This window comes from Haliotis rubra, unplaced genomic scaffold (assembly GCF_003918875.1).
Source record: "Haliotis rubra isolate DU_JTF1 unplaced genomic scaffold, ASM391887v1 Scf385, whole genome shotgun sequence".
Classification (NCBI taxonomy): Eukaryota; Metazoa; Mollusca; class Gastropoda; order Lepetellida; family Haliotidae; genus Haliotis; species Haliotis rubra.
Window position 1 is genome coordinate 203,226 of NW_025767063.1, and position 26,715 is coordinate 229,940.

General features: G+C 42.2%; 3 protein-coding genes across 3 annotated transcripts; all 3 read left to right on the top strand.

The window, feature by feature from the left end:
• The first annotated feature begins 210 nt into the window (after window positions 1-210).
• Window positions 211-4,387, top strand: LOC124286511 (universal stress protein in QAH/OAS sulfhydrylase 3'region-like). Its single transcript, XM_046722884.1, has 4 exons — window positions 211-494; window positions 1,454-1,534; window positions 3,289-3,404; window positions 3,726-4,387. The coding sequence occupies exons 1-4, from the start codon at window positions 422-424 to the stop codon at window positions 3,915-3,917; spliced, it is 462 nt and encodes a 153-aa protein (XP_046578840.1). The 5' UTR covers window positions 211-421; the 3' UTR covers window positions 3,918-4,387.
• A 3,652-nt stretch (window positions 4,388-8,039) lies between these two features.
• LOC124286510 (universal stress protein YxiE-like) lies at window positions 8,040-16,363 on the top strand. The gene is made up of 4 exons (XM_046722883.1): window positions 8,040-8,305; window positions 11,300-11,380; window positions 14,056-14,162; window positions 14,877-16,363. The coding sequence occupies exons 1-4, from the start codon at window positions 8,239-8,241 to the stop codon at window positions 15,087-15,089; spliced, it is 468 nt and encodes a 155-aa protein (XP_046578839.1). The 5' UTR covers window positions 8,040-8,238; the 3' UTR covers window positions 15,090-16,363.
• Window positions 16,364-18,851: 2,488 nt separating this feature from the next.
• Window positions 18,852-24,224, top strand: LOC124286508 (universal stress protein Sll1388-like). Its single transcript, XM_046722881.1, has 4 exons — window positions 18,852-19,028; window positions 20,497-20,583; window positions 22,578-22,690; window positions 23,452-24,224. The coding sequence occupies exons 1-4, from the start codon at window positions 18,953-18,955 to the stop codon at window positions 23,689-23,691; spliced, it is 516 nt and encodes a 171-aa protein (XP_046578837.1). The 5' UTR covers window positions 18,852-18,952; the 3' UTR covers window positions 23,692-24,224.
• Window positions 24,225-26,715: the final 2,491 nt, after the last annotated feature.

A 26,715-nucleotide genomic window follows, 5' to 3' on the forward strand; every position in this document is an offset into this window, starting at 1 on the left:
TACAACTGTCGTAAGTCTATGTGGCGTATGGGAGTTAAGATCTTCGTAGATCGCCTTTTTAGGACAGGGCCAGTAATGAGATCGTCAGCCTAGAGTCCAAGGTCGCCAAAGCTCAGTTGAGGACGATCACAAGATGCCAGGATGCACTATCATGACGTTCTTCATCAGTGATGCGATTAGAAGGAATCCCACTGTTAAGCTATCTGTCATGTTACGCATGTGAGCGATGGTCTGTCATGACTGATTACAGCACAACTGCGTAGCAACCACTACATAAGATGCTATCTTGTAAACCTTTGGACTCACGTCCAAGCCCCGGTCAACCTGCATAGGGCCAGCTGATATCTGTGGACAGGCAAAGTGGTGGACAACTGACCAGTCGGTAAAGAACGTTCGGGATCTGACTGTACCTATCAAAGACATGGCGAAATCGGAAGTCAGAAATGTCTTGATTGCAATGGACGGAAGTGACATCGCCGTTCGCGCGTTTGATTGTGAGTATCAATAATGTTGAAACAACAATACAGCTTGATATTGAATGAAATGGGTGAGTGTGGTTTTACGCCGAATATGGCATGTTATTGCGGGGTCACCAGAGACTGGCCGTTATTTGAGTCAAAACCGGGCCAGTGAACGCTTAAACATCCAGACCCTGAAATTGAATAAAACGTATATATTCCCATGTGATAGAACACGAATGGTGGCCTTTTTATGTTTAGTTCTTCTACAGATGTGAATTTGTTTAGGTTCGGGTGCAAGACAGTGTCGGTAATGCTCTAGTATTGTTAAAACGTTTAAGCGTCTGTAATGGTAATCATCAAATTTAAACCTTAATGTATTTTGCTCTTTTAAGGATGATTTCAACTATTACGAGTGTAAGGTATACTGATGTAAAATCAGTTAAAATAATATAGTCATACTTACTACCGCTGTCAAATGGAAAAAGAGGACAAACCAGTACTCTTAAACAATGCTAATGCCATTGTTTTTTCACATCCATAGTCTCGTTATTACAAATTATGCGACATTTTTACTCTTTGTTCTGAAAGAAGGAAATCATTTTCTCTCTTTTCTTGTTACGTATAAACATCAAGTTATTTTCTTCATTTTGGTGAAAGAAATGTCATAATATAAAGCTTAGGGATGATATACAAGTATGTGATGATGGTTTGTGTTTATGTATATACTGTGCTGGTTACCTCTTAATGGGGGTGGTGGGGGTAGTCAAGTGGTTAAAGCGTTCACTCGTCAAGCCGAAGACCCGAGTTCGATTCCCAATATGGGTACAATGTGAGAAGCCCATTCCTGGTGTCCCTGGTCGTAATATTGCTGGAATATTGCTAAAATCACTCACCCACTCTTATTGTGAATAGCACATAATTATCGTTCACATGATAATCAGCGAAACATAAAATGGCATGGTACTTTTAATACCAACTTTTTCTATGTCCAGGGTACGTCAAAGAGATTTACAGACCTCACGACCACGTGATTTTTGTCCACTGCCCTGAACACAGAGCATCCATTCAATCAGGTCAGTGTCAGGTCAATGTCGAGATTTAGTCACAGCTTTGTTCACAGTTTGGGAGGAATATCATATATCCATGCTTATAATGGTTGTCACCCCCTTCAAATTTATTAATAGGCTGAGGGGTGATAACCATTATTGGCATGAGTATAGGTGTGTGCTTGCGTGCGCGCTTGTACTGGTCCGAACAATTTTTTTGTAGCGCTAGCCCAATGATACATCATGCTGTACCTTTACCATAGACACCCCGCTCAGATAACAGGGAGACGATCACGTTGCCGTTTTTTGACAGATGGACTGGCCTTTGTGAGAGTAGTTGCGTATAATGAATCCTAATCTCTCCTAGTGTAGTGCGAGATAAAGCCTTGATTTCTGTTGGTGTGGCTGTGAGAGATGAGTCCTGTCCTCTGTTACTGCAGCTGTGTGATATGGACCCTGTCCTCTGTTACTGTAGCTGTGTGATATGGACCATGTCCTCTGTTACTGTATTTGCGTGATATGGACCCTGTCCTCTGTTACTGCAGCTGTGTGATATGGACCCTGTCCTCTGTTACTGTAGTTGTGTGATATGGATCCAGACCTCTGTTACTGTATTTGCGTGATATAGACCCTGTCTTCTGTTACTATATTTGCGTGATATGGACCCTGTCCTCAGTTACTGTAGTTGTGTGATATGGACCCTGTCTTCTGTTACTATATTTGCGTGATATGGACCCTGTCCTCTGTTACTGTAGTTGTGTGATATGGATCCAGACCTCTGTTACTGTATTTGCGTCATATAGACCCTGTCTTCTGTGACTATATTTGCGTGATATGGACCCTGTCCTCTGTTACTGTATTTGCGTGATATGGACCCTGTCTTCTGTTACTATATTTGCGTGATATGGACCCTGTCCTCAGTTACTATATTTGCGTGATATGCACCCTTTCCTCTGTTACTGTAGCTGTGTGATACGGACCCTGACCTCTGTTAGTGTAGCTGTGTGATATGGACCCTGTCCTCTGTTAGTGTAGTTGTGTGATATGGACCCTGTCCTCTGTTAGTGTAACTGTGTGATATGGACCCTGTCCTCTGTTAGTGCAGTTGTGTGACATGGATCCAGACCTCTGTTACTGTAGTTGTGTGATATGGACCCCGTCCTCTGTTACTGTAGCTGTGTGATATGGACCATGTCCTCTGTTACTGTATTTGCGTGATATGGACCCTGTCCTCTGTTACTGTAGCTGTGTGATATGGACCATGTCCTCTGTTACTGTATTTGCGTGATATGGACCCTGTCCTCTGTTAGTGTAGCTGTGTGATATGGACCCTGACCTCTGTTTCTATATTTGCGTGATATGGAACCTGTCCTCTATTACTGTATTTGCGTGATATGGGACCTGTCCTCTGTTACTGTATTTGCGTGATATGGACCCTGTCCTCTGTTACTATATTTGCGTGATATTGACCCTGACCTCTGTTACTATATTTGCGTGATATGGGCCCTGTCCTCTGTTAGTGTAGCTGTGTGATATGGACCCTGTCCTCTGTTATTATATTTGCGTGATATGGACCCTGTCCTCTGTTAGTGTAGCTGTGTGATATGGACCCTGACCTCTGTTACTATATTTGCGTGATATGGACCCTGTCCTCTGTTACTGTATTTACGTGATATGGACCCTGACCTCTGTAAGTGTAACTCTGTCATATAGACCCTGACCTCTGTTACTGCAGTAACACGAAATGCATCTGATAAATCATGGTGTTCTACATCCAACAGTAATGATGGGTGACAGCCTGACGGTGGAGGCTGAGTTGGCAGCCGTGTTGGCGGAGGAGGCAACGCGAATCAAGTCCATGGTAGCTGAACTCGGAGAGAAGCTGAAAAAGGCCAAGGTATCTTACGGCCCAATGCTCAACTCCTACCTTAACGGCAAATATCAACAGAAGATCGCATATACATGACTGTATTTTTCCATCTATTTCATTGCTGACATAATTGCTGAAATTAAACGCTCCTAGTGCTGAAGGTCGGGGCCAACTTTTAACTGGCACGTTTAAATCAATGTTTTACGGATGTTTTCTCTGTATTAAAATCCCTTAGACTACTAAAAGGCTTAAGGGTATAAAACCTTCCTTTTGGTGCCCGTGTGATTTGAAGTATTGGAAGCCAATCATTTCTATTGGAATTACCATCACGAGTGATGTCCCTTTCAGATTACCGGGAAGGTGAAGTGCGTGTACGGGACACCAGGGGAGGTAATCGTGCAGGTCGCGGAGGATGAGAAGGCGGAGCTCATCATCACAGGGACGCGCGGATTGGGGGCGATACGGCGGACATTTTTAGGCAGCGTCAGTGACTACGTCGTACATCATAGTAACGTCCCCGTACTCATCTGCCGTCACTAGGACCAGACATTACACAAGTCTGCATTGCCAAGTACAGTACCACACAGTGGTACCCAGAGTCTGAAAAGACCGAAAAGTGGAATATGTGAGGCTCTTTATGTGCCGGACAAAGGAAGAGCACAGCTGAAAATTGGATTTGACAAAAGAACGTTTTCAAAACGTTACTAGGCTGAAAACGAACGCCGAAGCACTGCAAACATAAGCCCAGAACATCACCTACAGCTGTAAGAAACACTATCAAGTAATAATTACTATTTCTTTTCATTTTAGACATATACATAGATGTATACTTTCTTTTACCCATCAGCATATATAAGCTGTCGTAGTGTTTATACACCCTTACCCATATGCGCCCAACCCGAGTCTCTCTTATTCCTGTAAATAGGATGAAATTCGGGGATGCGGATGGAAATCTCATTGAAATCCGAACTTCCACAGCTCTGCATCTCACACACTGGGGTTGTATCGAAGGAAAATATAGACTGATTTCCAAGTGGTTTGAGTCAAGGTAGGAAGAGTGCACATACTTATGCTAGCATTCAGCGCAACTATTTTCGTGCTATAACAATCACATGTTATCTCGAGGGCCGCTTTACTCGACGGTTTCCGGGTCAAGTACATATCAGGTGTTACCTTTGCCAGATTAGATTCCAGTTTATGGAGGAAGACCTTGACTTCCAGTGACCTCATTATCTGTCATAGTAGTTGAGTCTACACTTATAGTCCGTTTGGCTCAAAAGCGGACCGATGAATTGCAATCTAACTCGAAAACCAATAAACATAAAATACTCAATGAAACGCTGATCATAATCAAAACATCATACCCACTCTGTGGGGTTTTTGCAGAATTTTTGTCCTAAAAACCAAAAAGTTGTTTAACAATCTATCATTAAAATACTGACACAGTTCACTATTTGTTACGAGGGAGGAGTGCAGAGAAAGGGACAGCCAGGTGTTCGAGAACGGATAGAGACGGCACAGCACAGGTTAATGAATAAATAACTTTGTCTCTGAACGTGCTTCTCGAACACCTGGCTGTCCCTTTTTCTCTGCACTCCTCCCCTCGTAACAAACAGTGAACTGTGTCAATATTTTAATGATTGTTTGTTAAACAACTTTTTTATTTTTAGGACAAAAATTCTTTCATAGAGTATTTTATGTTTATTAGTTTTCGAGTTAGATTGCAATTCATCGGTCCGCTTTTGATCCAAACGAACTGTACCTGTTCGTCACCTGTGCTGTGTCTGACCTACTGTAGATATGACGCACTGGCTATAACCTTGTGTGTATTGTACACTCACGTAACGCAGCACGTGAGAGACACCGGTAGGTCCCTTGAGTTGTTGATTGCCATGTTGACGTATGCAATCTTCTCTACATTTATATCGTTTTCGATATCATTTCTGAATAAAACATTCCGTTGTGACAAAAGCAAATATTTGTTGTTTATTTTCAGTGTAATCTTACAGCTGGCCTCTTCTTGTGCAGGTCGATATTTCTTCTTGTCCCTGTCTACACGGTCAAGGTCACAGATGCAGGGAATTTTTCGCACATTTTGGTTTGGTTGTTGTTTAATGCCGCACTCAGCAATATTCCAGATACAAATGTATATGGCGGCGGTCTGTAAATAATCGAGTCTGGACCAGACAATCCAGTGATCAACAGCACGAGCATGGATCTACGTAATTGGGATACGATGACATGTGTCAACCAAGTCAGCGAGCCTGACCACCCGATCCCTTTAATCGCCTCTTAGGACAAGCATGGGTTACTGAAGATCAATTCTAATCCGGATCTTTACGGGTCCGCACATTTTGGATAGGCGATGGCGAAACATGGTGGTCAAAGCGTTCGCTCGTCATGACGACGCTATCCCGCGGTGACGGAAAGACGCGATCTGATTAGTTGACGGGCGATCGGTCGGAACTATGCATGGCCTCGCTATGGACACTTTCATCTATATTCAGATATGTATGGAACGATGGCCTCTGAAATTCCTGAGTTTGAAAATCAATGTTATATCATGATGGCAATAACTGTTTGTCATGATGTACTGTGTTTGCAGCGAATTGGCAATAGACTGGACAGTGAGTGAGTGAGCGGCTTTTAGCAATATGAAAGAAACATTTCTGCGGAGGACCCCAAAATAGGCTTCACACATAGTACCCATGCGGAAAATCGATCCCGGTTCTTCGGCGTGACGAACAAACGCTTTAATAACTTGGCTAGCCAACACCCTAGACTGAACAGCGTAATTATTTTTACATATTCTGTGAAGGTATCTGATATTACAATGACAATGACATCTCTATTATATCTGATGAGGATAATGCTAATATATCGCCACGCAGTAGATACAAGTAATTGCCACGATGATGATGATGATGATGATGATGATGACGACGACGACGACGGAGGAGGAGGTGGTGCTCTTTGCGCTGACACGACTTCCACTTACTATCACCTATTCATCCCCTCGTGTTCATCGTGTCCACCAGCTGTGCAATACTTGTAACACAGTTCTCCTCATATTTAGGCTCAGAATATAGTTACTATATTTAAAAATATACATCTGCAACAAAAATAACTAAATTAAATGCAAAGGGGGCCAAATACTATTCTAACTTCAGGAGCTGAGGCAATCTGGACTTGCCCAGTCATTCTAGACTTCAGCTGGACTTCTATTTTAATTTATTCTGTAGGGTCTGTAGGAGGCAAACGTTTCTCCAAGGTACACACGCCTCCCTTTCACTTTGTCCTCAGTCAACAAGATATCACATTTCAGCATCGGGGACCCTGTCATCAATGTGACCATACTTAATACCCCCATCTAATCTCAATTCACGTATTCTTGCTCATAGGGGACGGGGAGGCGCGGGAGTTATCATTTACCCCCTTTGATTTCCCCGGGAACATCTGATATGCAATAGCACTTGATATCCATCCCGCCTTAGGTATTTTCACCTCGAGACAAAACGATGAACCAGCTGAAAATTAAATCCGGTAATGTCGATGAATTTTGTGTTCAAGCGAAATCATGGTTTTATTCGAATGTGTCCTTTTATAAGAATTGTTGAATTTATTATGCCACAAAGACAGTAAGCCCAAATTTTCTCTATTTTAACACCCAATGTCAACAATGGTTTTCAGTGATCGGTTCACAATTTTCACAAATATTTTGCAATTAACGCTCAAATAAATCTGTTTCGGCGCGGTAATCTTACTATATTGGCTATGTTCAAAGGTGAGTAGTTGGAGAAAAAGCTGTACGACTATTTCTACAATATCACTTAACTTAACTTTTTGAACAGAAAAGGCGTTCCAGTGAGCCGGTTTGGTTAGTTTGGGGTTTTTGCATTGCAGAAATGGTAGGGAGGAAGGAAAATGAATATGGTTCAGGACTTTGAGACTAAAATGGAAGAATTATATAAAAGCAGATGACGTATAGTTAAAGCGGATCCGTACGTATCTGAGCAGATATAACCCTTTGATATGTGTAATAAGCTTGTACAGGATATAAGATAAAAGATATTTATTGCGCGAACGTTCCATGTAGAAACAGTGGCAATACCCACACCTCACATCTAAAACCGCCATGATCATATTTAAACACTGCTCTTGACTAACATCTAGTATCTAAAATGAACATATTTTACAGAAAGATACTGTTCATAAAAGATAATCATAAAATATAATGAAAAGGAACCTGGAGACTTTCTTCATTTTCCTGAAACTGTGGAAATCTAGGCTTGCCACTTATTCTAGACTTGCATGGGCTTTCTTGGATACAAGATACAAGTTAAGAAACAAGATATTTTATTGTGCAAACGTTCCGTGTAGAAACAGGAACAATATTCTATAAACTACATAAACAAGATATATAATGAGTCAGAGTAACAATACATATACTGATACAAATGTGTATAATGGCCAAGGACAATCTAAAAAAATTTCTATATTTGTTTGAAGTTGTATATATAATAGCAAAATTATTATTAATTATATGTGATCCAGTAACGCAAAATAATTGTGATTACGACACGAATCTCTCCATGTCTCTAATAGCTGTAAACACGCTTGGTGATTTACATTCCGAGGATGCAGATGATAAGTTCAACATCACGGTATTACATAATATCACCCAGACCACGAACAGAGGTCCCGAACAGATGGCCAGTGACAAGCTCAAGTCGCCTATCTATACCGCCTTGGGGGCTGAATTGAAGGCTGATCTCTCAGTGACCTGTAACCTCTGACCTGTAACCTCTGACCTCGTGTCTCAGCCCTCTGAGAAATTTTGTAGTTTCTTGTTAAAACCAGCATGGCTTCGCAACGGAATGTCGTCCTCGCAATGGATGGAAGCGACCATTCCATGTACGCATTTGACTGTAAGTAATGAAATGTATATATGTGCGTCTATACAAGCTTGTATTGGGATGCAGGAAGGATGTAACAGTATATTATTGCAACATGTGCGTTGGAGTGAACACCTGTAACACAACCCACCCAATCCATGTACCAGGCAGACTGAGTGAAAAACAAGCGAACATGCGATTTTATTGTTTTCATCGACTGTTCTCGCTTATTGTGCATTTCGTAACATTTGTTAAATACATAGATAACATATGTGACAGACAATTTGATATATCATCAGCTGATGATCAGATCGAACCAGTCCGTTTGTAGAGGTTTAGCTCCAAATGCATATATAGCTAGCTTGAAATATGTGAGTGTTAAGCCTATTTTCGATGTTCCAAGTGCAAATATGACCCGGTTTTTAAACGCAATAATAGTATATGTCGAGGACCTTTTAAGTATCCTAGATTTATCCTAGCCTTGCTCCAAGGCTCTACTGAATGCTAAGCCCATGGATGGAAAATAATTTTATCCTTTAAAGAGGCAAGTCTAGATAAGCAGACAGTACTAAGGAAGCCAGTCTGTTATTAATAAAAAAATGAAATTTTCATTTAAACTATTAATTATTACCTTAGAGACTTGTGCAAGTCTTCATTTACCTTAACGTGAGTGCTTGGATTCTACCAGCAGGGCAGGACCTGCTCACTCACTTTTCGTGCATCCAGTGTCAATGATTTTCAGTTATCTGTCATTGTATTATCGATACTATATTCCCTTTCACGACAGATAACTGAGCTTTGTCATTCTGTAACGGGGGCGGTGGGGGAGCCTAGTGGTTAAAGTGTTTGCTCGTCACGCCGAGGGCCCGGGTTCGATTCCCCACATGGGTTTAATGTGTGAATCCCATTTCTGGTATTCCCCCGCCGTGATATTGCTGGAATATTGATAAAAGCGGCAAAACCATACTCACTCACTCACTCATTCTATAACGTTGACTGTTAATGAGGCTAATTTAGACATATTCTAACCCACAATGCGAAACCTCGGGCGTTTACTCAAAAGCCATATGATAGTACCTGTATATATCACACGCAAGCACAAGTGAAAGGACGTGAGTAGAACTCAAGTCGAAAACCAGGTCATGTTCAAACGAAACAGGCATACATGTACTTGTCTCTGCATATGTACGTATAAACAGATAAAACGTTATCTTAGCGGCCCTAGACTTCAGATACAAGTGACATTAACAAAGGTAAACATTCACACTGCGATTGAATATGAATTACAGCCTTGTCAACAAGTGGACTCTCAAGACAACCTTGTAAAGGTGAAGCCTTTTATAGCTAGGAGTACACAACGCAAGTAGTGCTTGTAGAGGTGATATTGACACACCCGGAGAACATGCGGTTATGTCAAACTCAGACAGACTGTGGAGTAATCGTGTCCTAAAGCAACAGATACAAGTAGTAGTAGTAGCAGCAGCAGGAGTAGTGAGTGAGTGAGTTTAGTTTTACGCCGCTTTTAACAATATACCAGCAATATCACGGCGGGGAACACTAGAAGATGGCTTGGTTCACATATTGTACCCATGGGGGAATGGAACCCGGGTCTTCAGCGTGACGAGCGGACGCCCCAGTAGTAGTAGTATTAGTTGTTGTAGTAGTAGTCGCAGTCGTAGTAGTAATTGTAGTAGTAGTAGAAGCAGCAATAGTAGTAGTAGAAGCAGTATAGCAGTAGCAGAAGCAGCAGCAGTAGTAGTAGTAGTAGTAGTAGTAGTAGTAGTAGTAGTAGTAGTAGTAGTAGCAGCAGTTGTAGTAGTTGTCGTAGGAGTATAAATACCGTAAACTACATTCATATATTTTAGTCGAAATGCGTATACCTAAACACGATTATATCGAACTGCATTTAGTTGTCTCATGGAGTCCGTTTAACCGTAGCTTGCAGTATTACACTTTGAATATTGGTCCACCGAGAGAGCGTTATATGCTTTTGGTAAAATATTATTAAAATATACCTGTCTTCAGATCTTTGCGTAATGTGGGGCCGTTTCAAGATCAACATGGGATATAAATCACCAAACTGTGTACCTTATCATTGCTTGTTACGTAGGCTTGCGGGGATTGAGTGGCCCTGCTGTTTAAAATTGGGGCAAACCGTTGTACAGAGTCGCCATGCCCGAAACTTACGATCGTCGGTTCGATTCCGCTGGTTTGTCAGCACCAATGCCATTGCTCGTGGTTTTCATCAATGAGGTAAACGCTTATGATTCGTGACACATTGAGCAGACATGCTGACATTACTTTGCAAAACGGAGTAAAACCGAATGCACCCACTCCCGCAAATCACTGTACTGTAAAGTCTGTACATCTATTATGCTGAATGTCAAGTGGAATTATAATATCGATAGAGAAATATCATTGACCTTCTAACTGGATCTGACTTTCATGTGTGTACATTGAATTGCTGTCGACGTCCTCGCTTGTACACGATCTGGGTGCTTATCAAAAACAGACACACAATTTTAAAGTAGTTTTCTCATTACGATATAAATATTGTATCATTCTTTACTTATTAAAGCCATCGATTCACTGAAAAGATGTCAGTGCTAATACAGTATGTAATTGTGAATAATTGAAAATATTTCCTAATCGGATCAAAGGGGGAATAGTCAATTACAAGACGATCAAAACATAGGGACTGTCTGGCAGCCCGTATATTCTGCACTACACTATTGGGAGTGAGTATGGTTTTACGCAGCTTTTGACAATATTCCAGCAATATCGTGGCGGGGGACACAAGAAATGGGCTTCATACATTGCACCTATGTGGGGAATCGAACCCGGGTCTTTGGCGTGACGGGCGGACGCTTTAACCCCTAGGCTACCCTCACAGCCTCTACTACTCGACAAAGCAGTTAACTATAGCCGAAGACTACAAAAGTACAATGTCTTCGTTTCACAACAACGACAGAAAATGGCTACTACACTTTAAAACATTAACATAAACCATTGTATGTCTGATTTCAGGGTATTTGAAGAACATCCATAAGGCCCATGATCACGTGATCATTGTCCACTGTCCGGAGTACCATGCAGTCATGCAAGCACGTGAGTATTCATATTAACAATCCGGACGCTACGTGCGAGACATTGTGTCAGATATTCAATTGTTGGTTTGACAGTCATTCATAAAGACATGATATAGTCGGAACCGTACAATAAATTCTGTTTATAGCAGAGTCATGCATGTGGAAAGGGTTTTGTCTCTTTTATTTATATTTTGTATGTCAATATAATTCGTATGCCGAAAAGAGTGAGTGAGTGAGTTTAGTTTTACGCCGCACTCAGCAATATTCCAGCTATATGGCGGCGGTCTGTAAATAATCGAGTCTGGACCAGACAATCCAGTGATAAACAGCATGAGCATCGATCTGCGAATTCGGGAACCGATCACATGTGTCAACCAAGTCAGCGAGCCTGACCACCCGATCCCGTCAGTCGCCTCTTACGACAAGCATGGGTTACTGAAGATCAATATTCTAACCCGAGGGTCCCTAGAAAAGAACACGCACACCCTCTCACTCTCACACACGCACACATACACGGGCGCGGTCACAACTTAATCACATACACACACATTCACTTACACAGCCTTTGAATCTGTATATCTATTAACTTAGGAAGGCAATTCGTCAGAGCAGTTACACAAGACCTCCTGGGGCCGTTCTCCTAACTATTAGTTATATAACACTCTGACACAATAGGTCTTAACGACACAATGTCATAGGAAGGTCACACACATGGACGTCAGTGGAATATTTGCAACGTGAATAGTTATATACTGTCTCCACGTCACAAGACATGATTACTCATAATTTAGTGAGCACCATGTGTACATAATACAAGAGAACTATGTGACTAGCATACTTAATTCAAGTGGGTCGGGCAAAGCCATTATCGTGATCATGTAAGACTTAGTTATATCTGAGTTCCGGAGATGTCCAAGAATAACGCATAAACGTGCTGTGGCCGTTTAAAAATGGGCGTGATGTACTCATATATCAGGGATCACAATCGGGGTAAATTTGAAATTTGTATTCATAACCAGCTGCGGTTAGGCCTGGTCATCAGCAACCCATGCCGATACAGCTGAGTCAGCTTGTTATGATTTGTATGTATGTTTGTTACCAAGCAATAATTCAGCTAAATGGCTGCAATCTGTAAATGATCGAGTCTGGAACAGACAATCCAGTGATCAATAGCATGAGCATCGATCTATGCTGTTGGAATACGATGACATGTGTCAAACCAATCAGCGAGACAGACCACCCGATCCCGTCAGTCGCCTCTTACGACAAGCTTGGGTTACTGAAGCCCAATTCGAACCCGGATCTTCACGGGTAGTTAAGAGATAGTATTTGTTATTACCATCCCTGGCGCATTAAGGGAATAAAACAAGGACTGGTTGGCTGAGAATAGTTATAGTTGTCTGTGCGAGTTATCCATGTTAAGATATATGAGTGGACAAGCACGGTAAAATCGACGTGAGCCTGGACAGTTACAAGCAGCTATATATACTTCCCATCAAAGGTTTAGACTCACTAGTGTAAATATAGCCGCTTACTTCAGGCAACTGTTCTAAATTAAATTTTGCAAAATATTCCATACTGTTTAAAGGTACTGTTTACACATGAACTGATTTATTGTAAAACAAATTCATAACGTTGAAAAGATTATTGTCACATGAGTTCAATAAATGATACAAATCAGTGACAATTGTCAAATTCTTAACCAAACTTTACACCAAAACGCAGCTGTTCACATGCACGATATTTGCACATGCTCTTCAGCAATTTGATGCATGATCCTCGTGCAATTCATCTGCATAAGGTTTGCAGTTGGTTCTTCCAAGTTAGTGGAGAAGTCAATCTTTGATGTAACCATATAGTGAGTGCTTTAAGTGAGTGTAAACTTTTGAGGTGAGGTGAAATTGGGTTTAACGTCGTGCTTGAGAATATTTCGCTCATATGACGACGTGCATGCGTGTGTATGTGTATGTGCGGCTGCTTGTACTAGCCCAGACTAAAGCTGGTTTTATAGTGCTAGCCCACTGAGATACCATGCCGCAGTGAAGCATGAATACCCCACTCAGACACATTATACTGACTCCGAGCCGACCAGTCCTTGTTGTACCCATTAATGCCGAGCGCCAGACAGGGACCAACAAGTACCATATTTTAACGTCTTTTGGTATGACGCGGTCGGGGATCGAACCCGCGACCTTCCGCTCTCCGGGCGGACGCTCTTACCACTACACCACAGAGGCGGTCCTAAACGTTTGAGGGGTAGTAGTAGTATAGTAAACTATTTGTATGACGAACACGTTTATAACGAGTGAGTGAGTGAGTATGGTTTTACGCCGCTTTTAGCAATATTTCAGCAATATCACAGCGGGGGACACCAGGAATGGGCTTCACACATTGCGCCCATGTGGGGAATCGAACCTGGGCCTTCGGCGTGATGAGCGAACGCTTTAACCACTAGGCTACCCCACTGCCCCTGCTTATAAGGAACTGACGGATATAACGAACTGGCTTGTTGTCCCGGCCGCTTGCTGTATATTTTAGTCGAAATGCGTACAAGAAACTTCGGTTATAACGAATTAAAATAAGTGGTCCTTTTGAGTTCGTTATAACCGTAATTTGCTCTATAACAATATACATTTGAAAGCAAAATTACCCCTCATTCACCTGAACACGTGTGTTGTTTGTTAACGCTGGCAGCGATGGTGTTAGCCGACGCCACGGCAGTCTCAGAGATCATCGCGGAGGAGGAAAGGAAGATCAAGGCGCTGCTCAATGACTTCGGGGAGAAACTCAGGAGCGCTGGGGTAAAAAAATTCGTCATCACAATGTTATAGCGTATGTCGTAACTCATGGGTGTTGGTTTGTTTGTTTTGTTTCTTGATGCAACATAAGACCCAGAATGGCATCACTTCATTACGAAGATACATTCTGAGGTATGTTTGCTTGCTGCCTGTTTTTTTAATACCAAACTCCACAAAATATTAATTTAGTCGAACAAGAGTGTATCTCAGTCGCGAGTTTGCTCATGCCCCTCTCTCTCATTCCTTGCCATTTAACAATTACAATTTGTACACTGACGTTCAAAGGAAAGTGCCCTCGTATTATTTTCCTAAAATCAGTTTTCAATTTGAGGAACGTGAGGCGAAACGTCCACGTCGCGATTGCGTACGATATCTGTGGTGTTTTGGCGGCATGTACACAAAATGTGTGACCTGTGAAATCACAAACAATTTTTATTCAAAATTTTTACTTTGCCTTTTTCAGAAATAGTCCCGAAACACCAGGTTTCTTTTGTGCGTCAGCGTATATCCCAGCATTATCAGGGCGGTCTACGCATAGTAGAGGCTGGACCAGTCAAATTAAAATGGCATGGACAACGACTCCACTTAACCCCACCCGATAGAGGTCGTGACTCTCAGATAGCTGCAACACTTCCTGATTTGATCACCAATAATTATTCGTACGATATCAGGCTACTATAGTAACCAGACATAGAGACAGAGTTTTCTCCTTTTCAGATTGGCGGCAAAGTAAAGAGCGTGGGTGGTCAACCAGGAGAGGTGGTGGTGCAGGTTGCCGAGGAAGAGGGCGCAAGTCTCATCATAACAGGCACCCGGGGAAACGGCACCATTCGCCGCACCCTCATGGGCAGCGTCAGCGACTTCATCGTACATCACAGCCACGTCCCCGTGCTTGTGTGTCGCCGGAAGGGACATGGTCATGAACACTAGATCAAGCACTCTCCTCCCACCGAGCACCTGCTGGTACTACTCACTGGAGACAAGGATACCCGGATAGTGGACCTGTTCCATGGTTACCAACAAGCAATCAAGCGATTTCGTATCTGTGGTTTGATGTTCTTAAGACTGTCAAGACAATTTTTGCGTCTTTTAGTGAACTAGTCAGTGTATAATGTCTGGGAATAACACTTATAAAGACCGTGCTCCACAAACTGCCATACTTGAACATAGGCTTAGTACATTCGCAGTGCTCCACAAACTGCCGTACTTTAACATAGGCTTAGTACACTCGCAGTGCTCCACAAACTGCCGTACTTTAACATAGGCTTAGTACACTCGCAGTGCTCCACAAACTGCCATACTTTAACATAGGCTTAGTACACTCGCAGTGCTCCACAAACTGCCATACTTTAACATAGGCTTAGTACACTCGCAGTGCTCCACAAACTGCCATACTTTAACATAAACTTAATACACTCGCAGCGCTTAGTTCGCTTTGTGCATCAGGGCACTGGTTCCTGCCAGTGTTATTCTTTGTGCGTCCTTCCATTAACTGCTGGATCGATAACACATGAGTCTGCAGACAGTGTGGAGTTTGGACGCACCGAGTCAAACGTGCTAGGACTACCAGGTGCGCTGATTCTTATCGGCTTTAATAGTCGTTCATATTACTCTCTGCCAAGGAATATTGTATTGTACATATTATATATTATAATTACCATTAAGAATAGTAGGAATGTCTATACCTCGGCTTGTACGGGCTCTTGGGCGTGAAATAACCTCCTTTAAGACAGACAAATCTTTGTCGTGGAAGACAAACGGACTGCACTAAGTATTGTTTAACGCTACCTTTAGCAGTGTTCCAGCAATATCACAGCGGGGGACACTAGAAATTGGGTTTTCGGCAGGACGAGAGTGAAATTAATTTCTATTGGCCCCCTTTGATAGTGAAACAGTTAGGTACACTACCTTACCATAACATCGATACCCCGACATAGAGTGTTCCTTTATTTCTTTCCGTCAGTATAATCAATTTTCTACTTGTACCAAATCAGAGTTTTATTGGTTCATATTGTTTGAAATATACCTATGTAATATACCGTCGGTATATATTTCTTTAACTGAATCATATTTAGAATGTGTAAATGGAGATATAGTGACGAATAAAATAACATATTTGTGAAGCAGTAGCAACAAAATACCATTGGAAATTATTCAAATCCTTTGATACTCATCCATTTGTAAAATAAAACGTTATTTCGTGACTTTTGTCATTTTTTTCCTTCGCTAGTGCCACGAGATGTTGTGTTGTTGGTGACGGTAGCGAACTGGGCCCTGTCTCACAAAGCGATCATAGCGCTGCGACTATCCCATTTCCTATACTGTAACATAGAGTTACGACAGTCGTAGCGCTAAGATCGCTTTGTGAAACAGGGCCCAGTTCGCTTCCAGCAATATCATGGCAGGGGACACCAGAAATGGGCTTCACACATTGTACGCATGTGGGGAATCGAACCCGGGTCTTCGGCGTGACGGGCGGACGCTTTAAGTACTAGGCTACGCCCACCGCCCCCTGGTCTCCGTGCTGATAACATACTGGGGACGGTAGGATAGTGCAGTGGTAAAGCGTTCGCTCGTCACGCTGAAGACCCGGGTTCGATTCCCCACATGGGTACAATGTGTGAAGCCCATTTCTGGTGTCCCCGCCGGGATAATGCTGGAATATTGCTTCAAGCGGCGTAAAACCATACTCAGTCACTCACCGCAGAGTCGAGGGTCCAGCCCCAGAATATGCCCGACTTGATCTATAAATTCGCGCTTGTCTAGATAATACTTAGACCCTGAATACAATTACATCCCTTCACAAACATGCCCATTTTTCGACAGTTTCTGAAAATGAAGAAAATCTCGACCTGCTCCTTTGAAATCTATACTTACTCACTCACTGCTTGATATACTGATGGTAAAGCCCCACACCTAAAACCGACATGATCAAATTTAAATACTGCTCCAACGGCGGTAAAAGCCAGCCCACTGAAAACTCGACACCATAGAAGCTAACACACTCACTGAACCCTAAAGAAAGCCACGACCACGGCTGAATCAGATTCTATGGATAAGCCGTTAAGTGCGTCTAATTTAGCATTCAGCAAACACCATTTGAACCTTCGTTGACCCCCAGCAGTGTCCCGACATTAGTCTGTCTCACAGTCCCCGAACCACATTATTTCCCCTACTGCCCAGCCCTCCCTGCATTGCTAAAGCCCTAAATGAAGCAAGTCTAGACTTCCCCAAACTAATGGGGATATTTGTTACTATCAAAATTATATTTATTGAGGGACTGAGCGTTTAACAATAGCGTAGCCCGACATGTACAGAACCATCTGCATGTCTGTATTTTGAGGACCAAAGGATGTGCGCGTGTCCATTACACTTTAGTACAAAAAAAATAACTACAGACGCTCGCTTGTTTTCTCAGTATCCCTTCTCACCCAGCTGATGTGTATCAATTGCTCCGACTAGTTTAATTAGTATATCGATTAGCTCAAAATGACAAAAGACCATTTGTCCGATCGATTGGGACCTGCATCTGTTACATACCAATAATTTACACATCCCCATGGCAGTTGTACGGCCGCTGTGGCTTGAGTTGAGTACAGGTATAAAATATTCATATTTTCGCATTAATACCGTAAATAACTGTTGAGTTAACTGGGGTTTGGCATGAAGAAAAGCTCGACCGCAGACGTTGTACAATTTAGCTCAGACATTAGTGGTGGCACTAACAGCAGAGGACTTTGTTGTAGGCGCAGCAGGACAGCAGCTAAAGAAGTTGACGATGTGACGTAGCAGCGGTAGTAGCAGCAGTAGTGGAAGAGGTGTTGGTAGTAGTAGTAGTAGAAGGTTAGTGGAAAAAGTAGTAGTAGTAGCAGTAGTTGTAGTTGTGGAATAGGTGATGGTAGTAGTAGTAGTTGTAATAATAGTAGTATTAGTAGTAGTAGTAGTAGTAGTAGTAGTGAGTATAGCTTTATGCCGCTTTTAGCAATATTTCAGCAATGTCACGTCGGGGGACGCCAGAAATGGGCTTCACACATTGTACCCACGTGGGGAATCGACCCCGGGTCTTCAGCCTGACGAGCGAACGCTTTAACTACTAGGCTACCCCCCTACTAGTAGAGATAGTGATTGTAGTGATAGTAGACATTTGATAGTAGTGTGATTTTTGTTGTTTGTTTGTTGTTTAGTAGTGTTGTTTTTGGCGTGGCGTGGGGGTCGTTTCCGCACTCAGTTATACTGATCTGATGAGGGTAGCCTGGAAATATTATGCACTGGCAGGGCACGGCCACTAAAAGCGATCAGAAAGAACAAAGGTTATGAATAGAATTGAAAAACAAACCAAACCAAAAAGAAAAGAAACAGTTATCCTAGATTTAGCAGAGGTGGCTGTTGCAGATTGTGTAGCATTGGAAGTAGCAGATAAAATCGTGAGGCATCACACATTATAAGAAGGTATATTAGGTCGATATTGCATGACTGGATTTAACAGTGAGCCTGAACATTATCATACCAACAACACCATTAAGTTTAAGAATACTTTCATCATTACGTGTGCATGAACATCCTCTGCTATAATAACCCTTGTTTATGTGTAAACAGTCCATGGAATCAAAGATATGTTTCCAGACTATCAGCAAAAATTATCTGTAAACGGCAACGATTTTTGGGTAGAGTACGGTAGCTGCGTGACCTCTGACCCTTTCATTGAGCCTGACCTATTTCGCGCAGTGATCGCTGCCGATTTCTTTGACGGCACAATATTCACAGACAATTCTGTTTCGTCGAAGACAGGGAAGATGGCAGAAGCTACACACGAAAGAACAGTTGTCATTGCTATGGATGGGAGTCATTTCGCAGCGTATGCGTTCGAATGTAAGTTAGAATGTTTTTTAATAATTTCACGTATCGATCAGTTCTGCGTCAGTCACTGGGAAGCTTGTTTCCGTGCTCAGTTCTTGAATTCCATCAATATCAGACGATGGATACCTAATGGTTATTTATAAATGTCACAGTATATGCATCTGCTCTCGGTGCCAGTCAGTTTTAAAACAGGTCAATCTAGAAGCACTGCACTGTCAAAATATACACTAAACACTTGCCGTTCAGTATTGTTTTGCTCGGGAGGTGAAGGACGCCTCACCGGTGATTAGAAAATCTCCATCCCATGATATTTGATATTTGTGAAAGCGCGTTGACGTGCATGGAATGGTATGCACGCCCTTTGATTGATATAGGGAACTCTTGAATAGTTCATTATTATCTTTTACCAAAAAAACGAAATATTAGATTCAGGCTACATATATTATAAATGTATCAAAATTAAAATTTACACTAGAGATTCAGTCCACTGTTTTAAATCAATGGTGAGTGAGATTAAGTATGTTGGTTTGTTTTTGTTTAACGCCGCACTCAGCAATATTCCAGCTATATGGCGGCGGTCTGTAAATAATCTAGTCTGGACCAGACAATCCAGTGATCAACAGCATCAGCATCGAATTATTCAACTGGGATACAATGGCATGTGTCAACCAAGTCAGCGAGAAAGACGTCTTCAGTCGTCTTTTTACGAGAAGCATGGGTTACTGTTTGAAGACCAATTCTAACCCGGATCTTCACGGGTGTTGTGAGTGAGTTTAGTTTCCGCCGCTTTTAGCAATATTCCAGCAATATCACGGCGGGGGACACCAGAATGGGTTCCCATGTGGGGAGTCGAACCAGGGTCTTCGGCGTGAAGAGCGAACGCTTTGACCAAGGCTTCCCCACCGCCTCTGAAAATGATGAATCCCCGCGAATTGTCGTAGCGGTACTATCACACCGGTGCTTGGATCGATGCACAATAACACGATTCCATCGTAGATTCTCTTGGGAGAATATATAGCAATCTGACGTCGCGTCGTGTAACACTTGTCAGATTCTTGGGAGAATGCACACCAATCTGGCATCGTGTCGTGTAACACATGACAAATTGATTTTTACAACTATCATAGCTGTAACGCGACTAAGATAGCTGTACTGCTTTATGAGATCGACCTTTTAAAAAAATCGATTACAAAGTCACGTAGAACCATACATCTTTGATACATTTCAACTGTATATTCACCTCAGCTCACTTCCGTAAAACATACAATTGGTTTATTCCTGGAAACCACTTCTTGCTTGAAACAATTTCCACCTGACTAAACATAATAATAATCTTTTATCACACACATACATTAATAAGTGAGCAATTTTCATAGCCCGTTCCTCGTTCATTTCCAAAGAGGACGTGCACTGGAAACGATAATTTAATGACGGATAAATGTTTTGATAGAACAACAAACCAAAATACTTTATTATGCAGGGTATATGGACAATGCTCACCGGAAGACGGACTACGTGATTTTCGTCCACACCCCTGAATTCCATAACGCCTTGTCTTCATCTTCAAGTAAGTACATGTTTACATGTATAGAAATACCGCATTTGCTCTAATAGACAGGTTCACATTAGCTGCCGGGTCGAAACCAAACTGGAGGATTCATCATCAGGTATGCAGTTATACTCAGTAGCAGTAGTTGAAGTAACTTCTGTTATTTATCGGGTGCCAAAGAAGTGGTTCCAGTTCAATTCGTCCAGTTTAGGAGAAACTAAGAACCTCATAGTATTGAACTTTCTGCAGGTTGCTTGTAGTATTCTGGGACGTTGAAAAAGTGTGAATTCAAGTATTTGTTCGTTAGTTCTTTAGTGCAGCGCTCAGCAATTATGCAGCTGAATGACTGAATGAATAATCGGGTCTGGACAATCCAGTGACTGGCATCATGAGAATCAATCTACGCATTTGGGATACCATAGCGAGCCTGGCCACCCGATCCCGTTAGTCGGCTCCTGCAATCAGCATGGGCTGAAGACCTATACAAACCAGGATCTCAATGAGTCACAGTCATCGTGTAATGACTGACACTTTTTTCCATATAACGCAGACTTGGCCAGTAAACTGACTTATAGCTAGAATGTTTACAGCTGCCCGCTTGGGATTCAGCTCCACAGCACAGTAACTTACTTGACTTGATGCATCTTGTGGTCAGAGTCGATAACTTGGTATAGATGCGTCTCGTCGTATCTCATTTGCACAGATCGATTCTCATATTGTCAATCACTTGATTATCTGAACGGACGCTCATTCACAGATCGCCATTATAATTCTGGGATATTGCGGAGTACGGCGTAAAAACAAACCTGAGCGTCGAGGATCACTGGATTGACTGGTCCGGTTTGAACATTTGAATTCTGTTATTCTGGAATATTGCTCACTGAGCAACAAACAGGCGTACCTCACTCACTCACAGTGACTAAAGAGCTAACTCCGTAACACACCCATGTACCCAGTGACTCGCCAACTCGCTCAGATCTGTCAGCAAGGCCCCCTATTCGTCGGGTATGATTTGTTGGCAGAGCCATGTGTAATAACTTGCTGATGAGACAGGTCACTGAATATTCTGAGTACCTACATTTACATGATGTATATACCAAGTTTCAATTAATTCACTTGTTTGTCTTGAACGTCTGTACATAGACAGTCGAACAGTTACACATTGAAAACAAAGAGACAGATAAATAATAATAAGTCATCTTCTATAGCGCACGTTTCCAAAGACCAAGTGATTGCTCGCGGCGCTTAATCAGAATCTGATTCTTATTACCCCGGATGATTATAGTCACATGACTTTATCCCACCGGTACCCATTTTCTGCTGGGTGAACAGCGGCAATTTGAACAAATTCACTTGCCTAAGGTGAGACCGCATGTATCACATGTGCTTCGTTGTGGGGCAGGACTGAAGTCCTAGATGCAAGATCTTGCCACAAACTGATCTGACGTCCATAACGGAATGAAGAATATTTGCAGGTCGCGACTGCCTTAGTGAGTGAGTGAGGTAAGTTTTACGCCGCTTTCAGCACTATTCCAGCAATATCACTACCGGGACACCAGAAATGGACTTCTCACATTGCAGCCATGTGGGGAATCTAACTTGGGTCTTCGGCGTGGCGAGCGAACGCTTTAACCAATAGGCTTCCCCTCCGTCCCAGTAATTTGACCACATTACTTTGCAAGTTAGACTAACATCTAGTCTCTGAAATGAATATATTTTACAGAAAAAACGGTTCCTAAATTATAATCATAAAATATCATGCAAAGGAGCCCAGAGACTGTCTTCATTTTCAGAAACTGTGGTAATCTAGACTTGCCACATAGGCTTTCTTGGATATATTTGTTTCAGGGTTTGTATGACAGATTACTTTGAAAGTGTGCAGCTTGAGGTGTCGATAGATGCAGTATCTTGTGGTTGGAGACAAGTTAACTCTAGATTCTCCACAAGACATAAACACACGTGTGTGTATGCACATTGTAAATGCACGTTTACACAAGGCTTCCTGTTTCCAGATACGGACTATGTGGATCCCACCAGCAATGTTGTGATGGACATGTACCGAGCAGAGCAAAAGAAGGCCAGGGAACTCGTGCAGAGTCTGGGGCAGCGGCTCAAGGACGCTGGGGTGAGGGGGACTTGGCCTTGGGCGGGGAGGGCAGTGGTTATCTGGAGAAGATTCAAATGAGTCATTTTCAGCAACACGATTAAGTAACGAAATAGCGGATCGATAGGAAGTTTGTTATTTACGTCCCGGACACTTGCTGTAGTGACTGAGTGAGTTTAGTTTTACGCCGTACTCAGCAATATTCCAACTATATGGCGGCGGTCTGTAAATAATCGAGATTGGGACAGTCAATCCAGTGATCAACAGCATAAGCATCGATCTGCGCAATTGGGAACCGATGACATGTGTCAACCAAGTCAGCGAGCGTGACCACCCGATCCCGTTAGTCGCCTCTTACAAGCATGGGTTACTGAAGTTCAATATTCTAACCCGGATCTTCACGAGTCACTTGCTGTATATTATCGTTGATTTGCGTATAAGGAACTACGGTTATAATGAACTACAATTAGAGGTCCCTTTGAGTGTGTTATACAATTTAATGTTCCAATATACGATCTGGTCCTTTTCCATTTAGATGAACAAGAAGGTTCTTTTACAAACACGGGAAGGATTTTGACGCTGTAGAAAGATATGTGTCAGGCAGACGCTTGGCGGTTTAAGCCAGGCAGAGCTGTCAGTGGAGATCATCAGATTGGCAACATAGTCCATGAGCCAGATAAACAGTGATGGGAGATAATTTGAGGAATCTCGACGTCCATTTCAAATGTAGCAATGTATGTTATAAATATTTCATATCGTACTTAACTTGACTTGGTTTTCAGGTTAGTGGGAAGGTCAGATGTGAAACGGGGTTCCCCGGCCAAGCGATCGTGAAGGTTGCCGAGGAGGAGCAGGCAGTGTTCATCGTGACGGGGTGTCGCGGACAGGGCACCGTCCGACGAACATTAATGGGTAGCGTCAGCGACTACATCGTCCACCACTCTCATGTGCCTGTTGTCGTGTGCCGTCACAAAGGTCACTATACCAAACACGACTTTCACTCCTCCCACAAGAAGAACTGACGGGGAGACAACTGAATGTTTTCTAACATCGAAGCACGCACATCGAATTGAAATGTACACCTCGGGCGTTCTTGCACAATCAGTTTCCTAAACAGTTCTCTTGGTCCCTCCAGTAGTCCCCCTCGATTATCCAGTGTAAGCCAGTAACAGAATGGAGACATAGTAGTCTAGTATTGCACTGGAATATCGAAGGTGCTTTTTGTCGTAGAATGTAGATTTGTTAAGCCAATAGAAACTTTGTCAGTCCTCTCGCAGTCCATGGGAGGTCGCGTCAGGGGAGCTTTCTAGTAAATCATTTGGCACTGAGAAAGTGAGTGAAACATTTCCTCTAAAACGATTTTGAGAGGGCAGTTACGAATGTAAATGACAAATGCAGTTGTTATATTATATACACCAGGTCGTTTCTGAGCGCCTTTTTGAAGAAACCTAACTGTACATCGAGGAAATACATGTGTTGTGATGGATTTCTTTGTTAAAATCGAAACTTTAGCATCGGGTGGGAATATATATGTATGTCAGTATCTGCATGTCAATGATTTTAGAATGCTTATGTCCCATAGGTTCCAAAACTCGCCCTTTCTTCGCTTCGATCTGATGGTCAAAGTAAGCAGAGTGATCAAATGACGCAACGTTCTTTAGAGTGGTATATCAAAGTAAAGTCTCACTCCAATGAGATAGTTTAACGAATATGACGTAAATGGAACCAGGCACTAGTGTTTTTTGTTCGTGTGTATTGTTTGTAAACTTTGTTGTAGGTACTAGTCGTAGTGACATGATGGTTTCCTTCAGCTTTACGAATCCTTATCATGAGCAAGTGTTTTTATTCAGATTTCCTAACATCCCCAACCATTGTCGTGTCACGACACATGTGCTCTACACCCTAGAACTGGATAGCCCATCTTTTAGTGATAAAAAAGCACTACTGGATCCACAGTGCTTGTCTCTTCAGTATTTGGATAGAGAGGGACGGGTACACCTTCTTACACTCATTAAGCCCTCAGTACTATTGACTTCAGCGGAATGTTATTCCGGCCTGACGAACGTACATACGTATATAGTATAAAGTACACCCGGAAAAGGGTTATGCACATAGAATACTCTTTCAGAAAATGGCTTTTGCAAATGGATAAACAGTGGTGCTCAACCTGTTTTCCAAACGTATATATCAAACCGAAACGGTTCCGTATATGAAGTGTTTTGTAGAAGTTTGTTTACGTCTTACACAATATTTTTCTTATACTTAATTTTTCTATAACTGTTTTGTGTTTTTCGCTTTCATTTCTTATCCTTAAAGACACGTTACCATTCAATAGCTACAGCGTTGGCTTCTGTCGATTTGAGCGATCTAATATTCAAAGGATCATGGTTACCGAGTAAAGATTCTCTAGCCATTGTTATCAAATTCAATGGTCTATCACGACATCATGCCAGCATCAGTATTGACGTTGTTCTCAGACTGTTTAATGCCCATTGCCATTCAGCCAGTACCACCATGCGGTACGTGTATATCAACCATCGAAATAGCATTATCTTGACAATTGCCAATACCGCCATGGTTACAGTACGTCCACGCTTAGAAGCCGTTGTCTAGCAACCCAGTGCTCTGGAGGTTCACGCTACGTATAATATTATATACAAATGCTCATATCGTATTTACACCACGTTGTTGTTTTATTACCATTTTATCACCTGGTCTATCGGGCTTGAATGAGTGCAATATGGATTGTATCAGTATTTTATCTATGTTTTTGTTCACGTATACACATTTCAATGAATAAATTTTTAAAATTCAACGTTTCTGTGCATCATTGCTTCAGTTGTTGAGAACATATAAAAATCTCTCCGGAAGTGGTATTTCGTTCGATTCTGTTTTGACGCCATCCAAACAGGAAAATACATGTTATTGCAAGTAAAACTGAATTGATATTTATCAAATAACTGTCTTACAAAAGCCACTGTTGAATAGTGATGAAAGATTTCCTTTTTGAAAACGTAAACTATATATTTTCCCTCAGTGTGTAGTAACACTCAATACCCTACCCACCACCCACCGCTAGACACATGCATATGTATGCATACACACAACGACATCACTAGTACTGTTGACTATGGTTTATAGTCTACTGTCTGAAGCCGGTACTTTGGTTTCGCAGACTGCTTACTTACACGTACACCCCACATCGTAATATTCTCAGCGGTCCAAGCCAAAACGGGCGGCGGGGTAGTTTAGTGGGTAAAGCGTTTAGTTTTACGCAGTCTAAGTAAACTTAGGCTCAGTATTTTACGTTACACTGCTATATTGAGTCTAACAAAACCTTGTGGAAGGTCGCGTCAGCTGACCTTTTCAATGGACCAATCAGAACACAGCTTACCAAATCGCGAAAGTTGACATTCGCACATACCTTTTGAACTTTTACCTCGAAAACGTTTTGTACCCAAACGATTGCAAATGCTATTTTCCGTACGATAGCTACCGAGTGATGCACATGGAGCACGCCACAAGAGCGAGCAAACAGTCGCTGAAAATAGCGTTTTGTCAGTATTCAAGGATGTCAGCTTTCGGAAATATTAGCTAATGGTAGCCATGTCAACAGAAACCCAAAAGCGTATATTCTGCAGGTCATATATCTGCGTTCTATGCGGGTTTTCATTTGTTATGAGATCAGTGTTGGCGACCGGGGAAGAGAAAATCCATTTTGTAAGTCCCGCCAAACCCTAAATAGTAGCCGTTGTCTGATTGGTTAATTCCGTTCGGCCGTCTCGCGTTTGATTGGACGGTCATAGGTCGCTCAAAGGTTATCTGACGCGACAACTAGGCTAACAACTCTGGCTAACAACTAGGGTATCTCATAACTTGGGTATAAGGCCACAGCGACACGCCATGGAAGACTGAAAACAGGTTAATTTCAAGTGATACAGGATCTATATGCACAACCACATGTAGCTGTGCTATCGGCCATATGCATATGAACATGTACCACCGGAGGGCCGGGAGGGGGGAGGGTGGGTGATATTTGTAGGAAT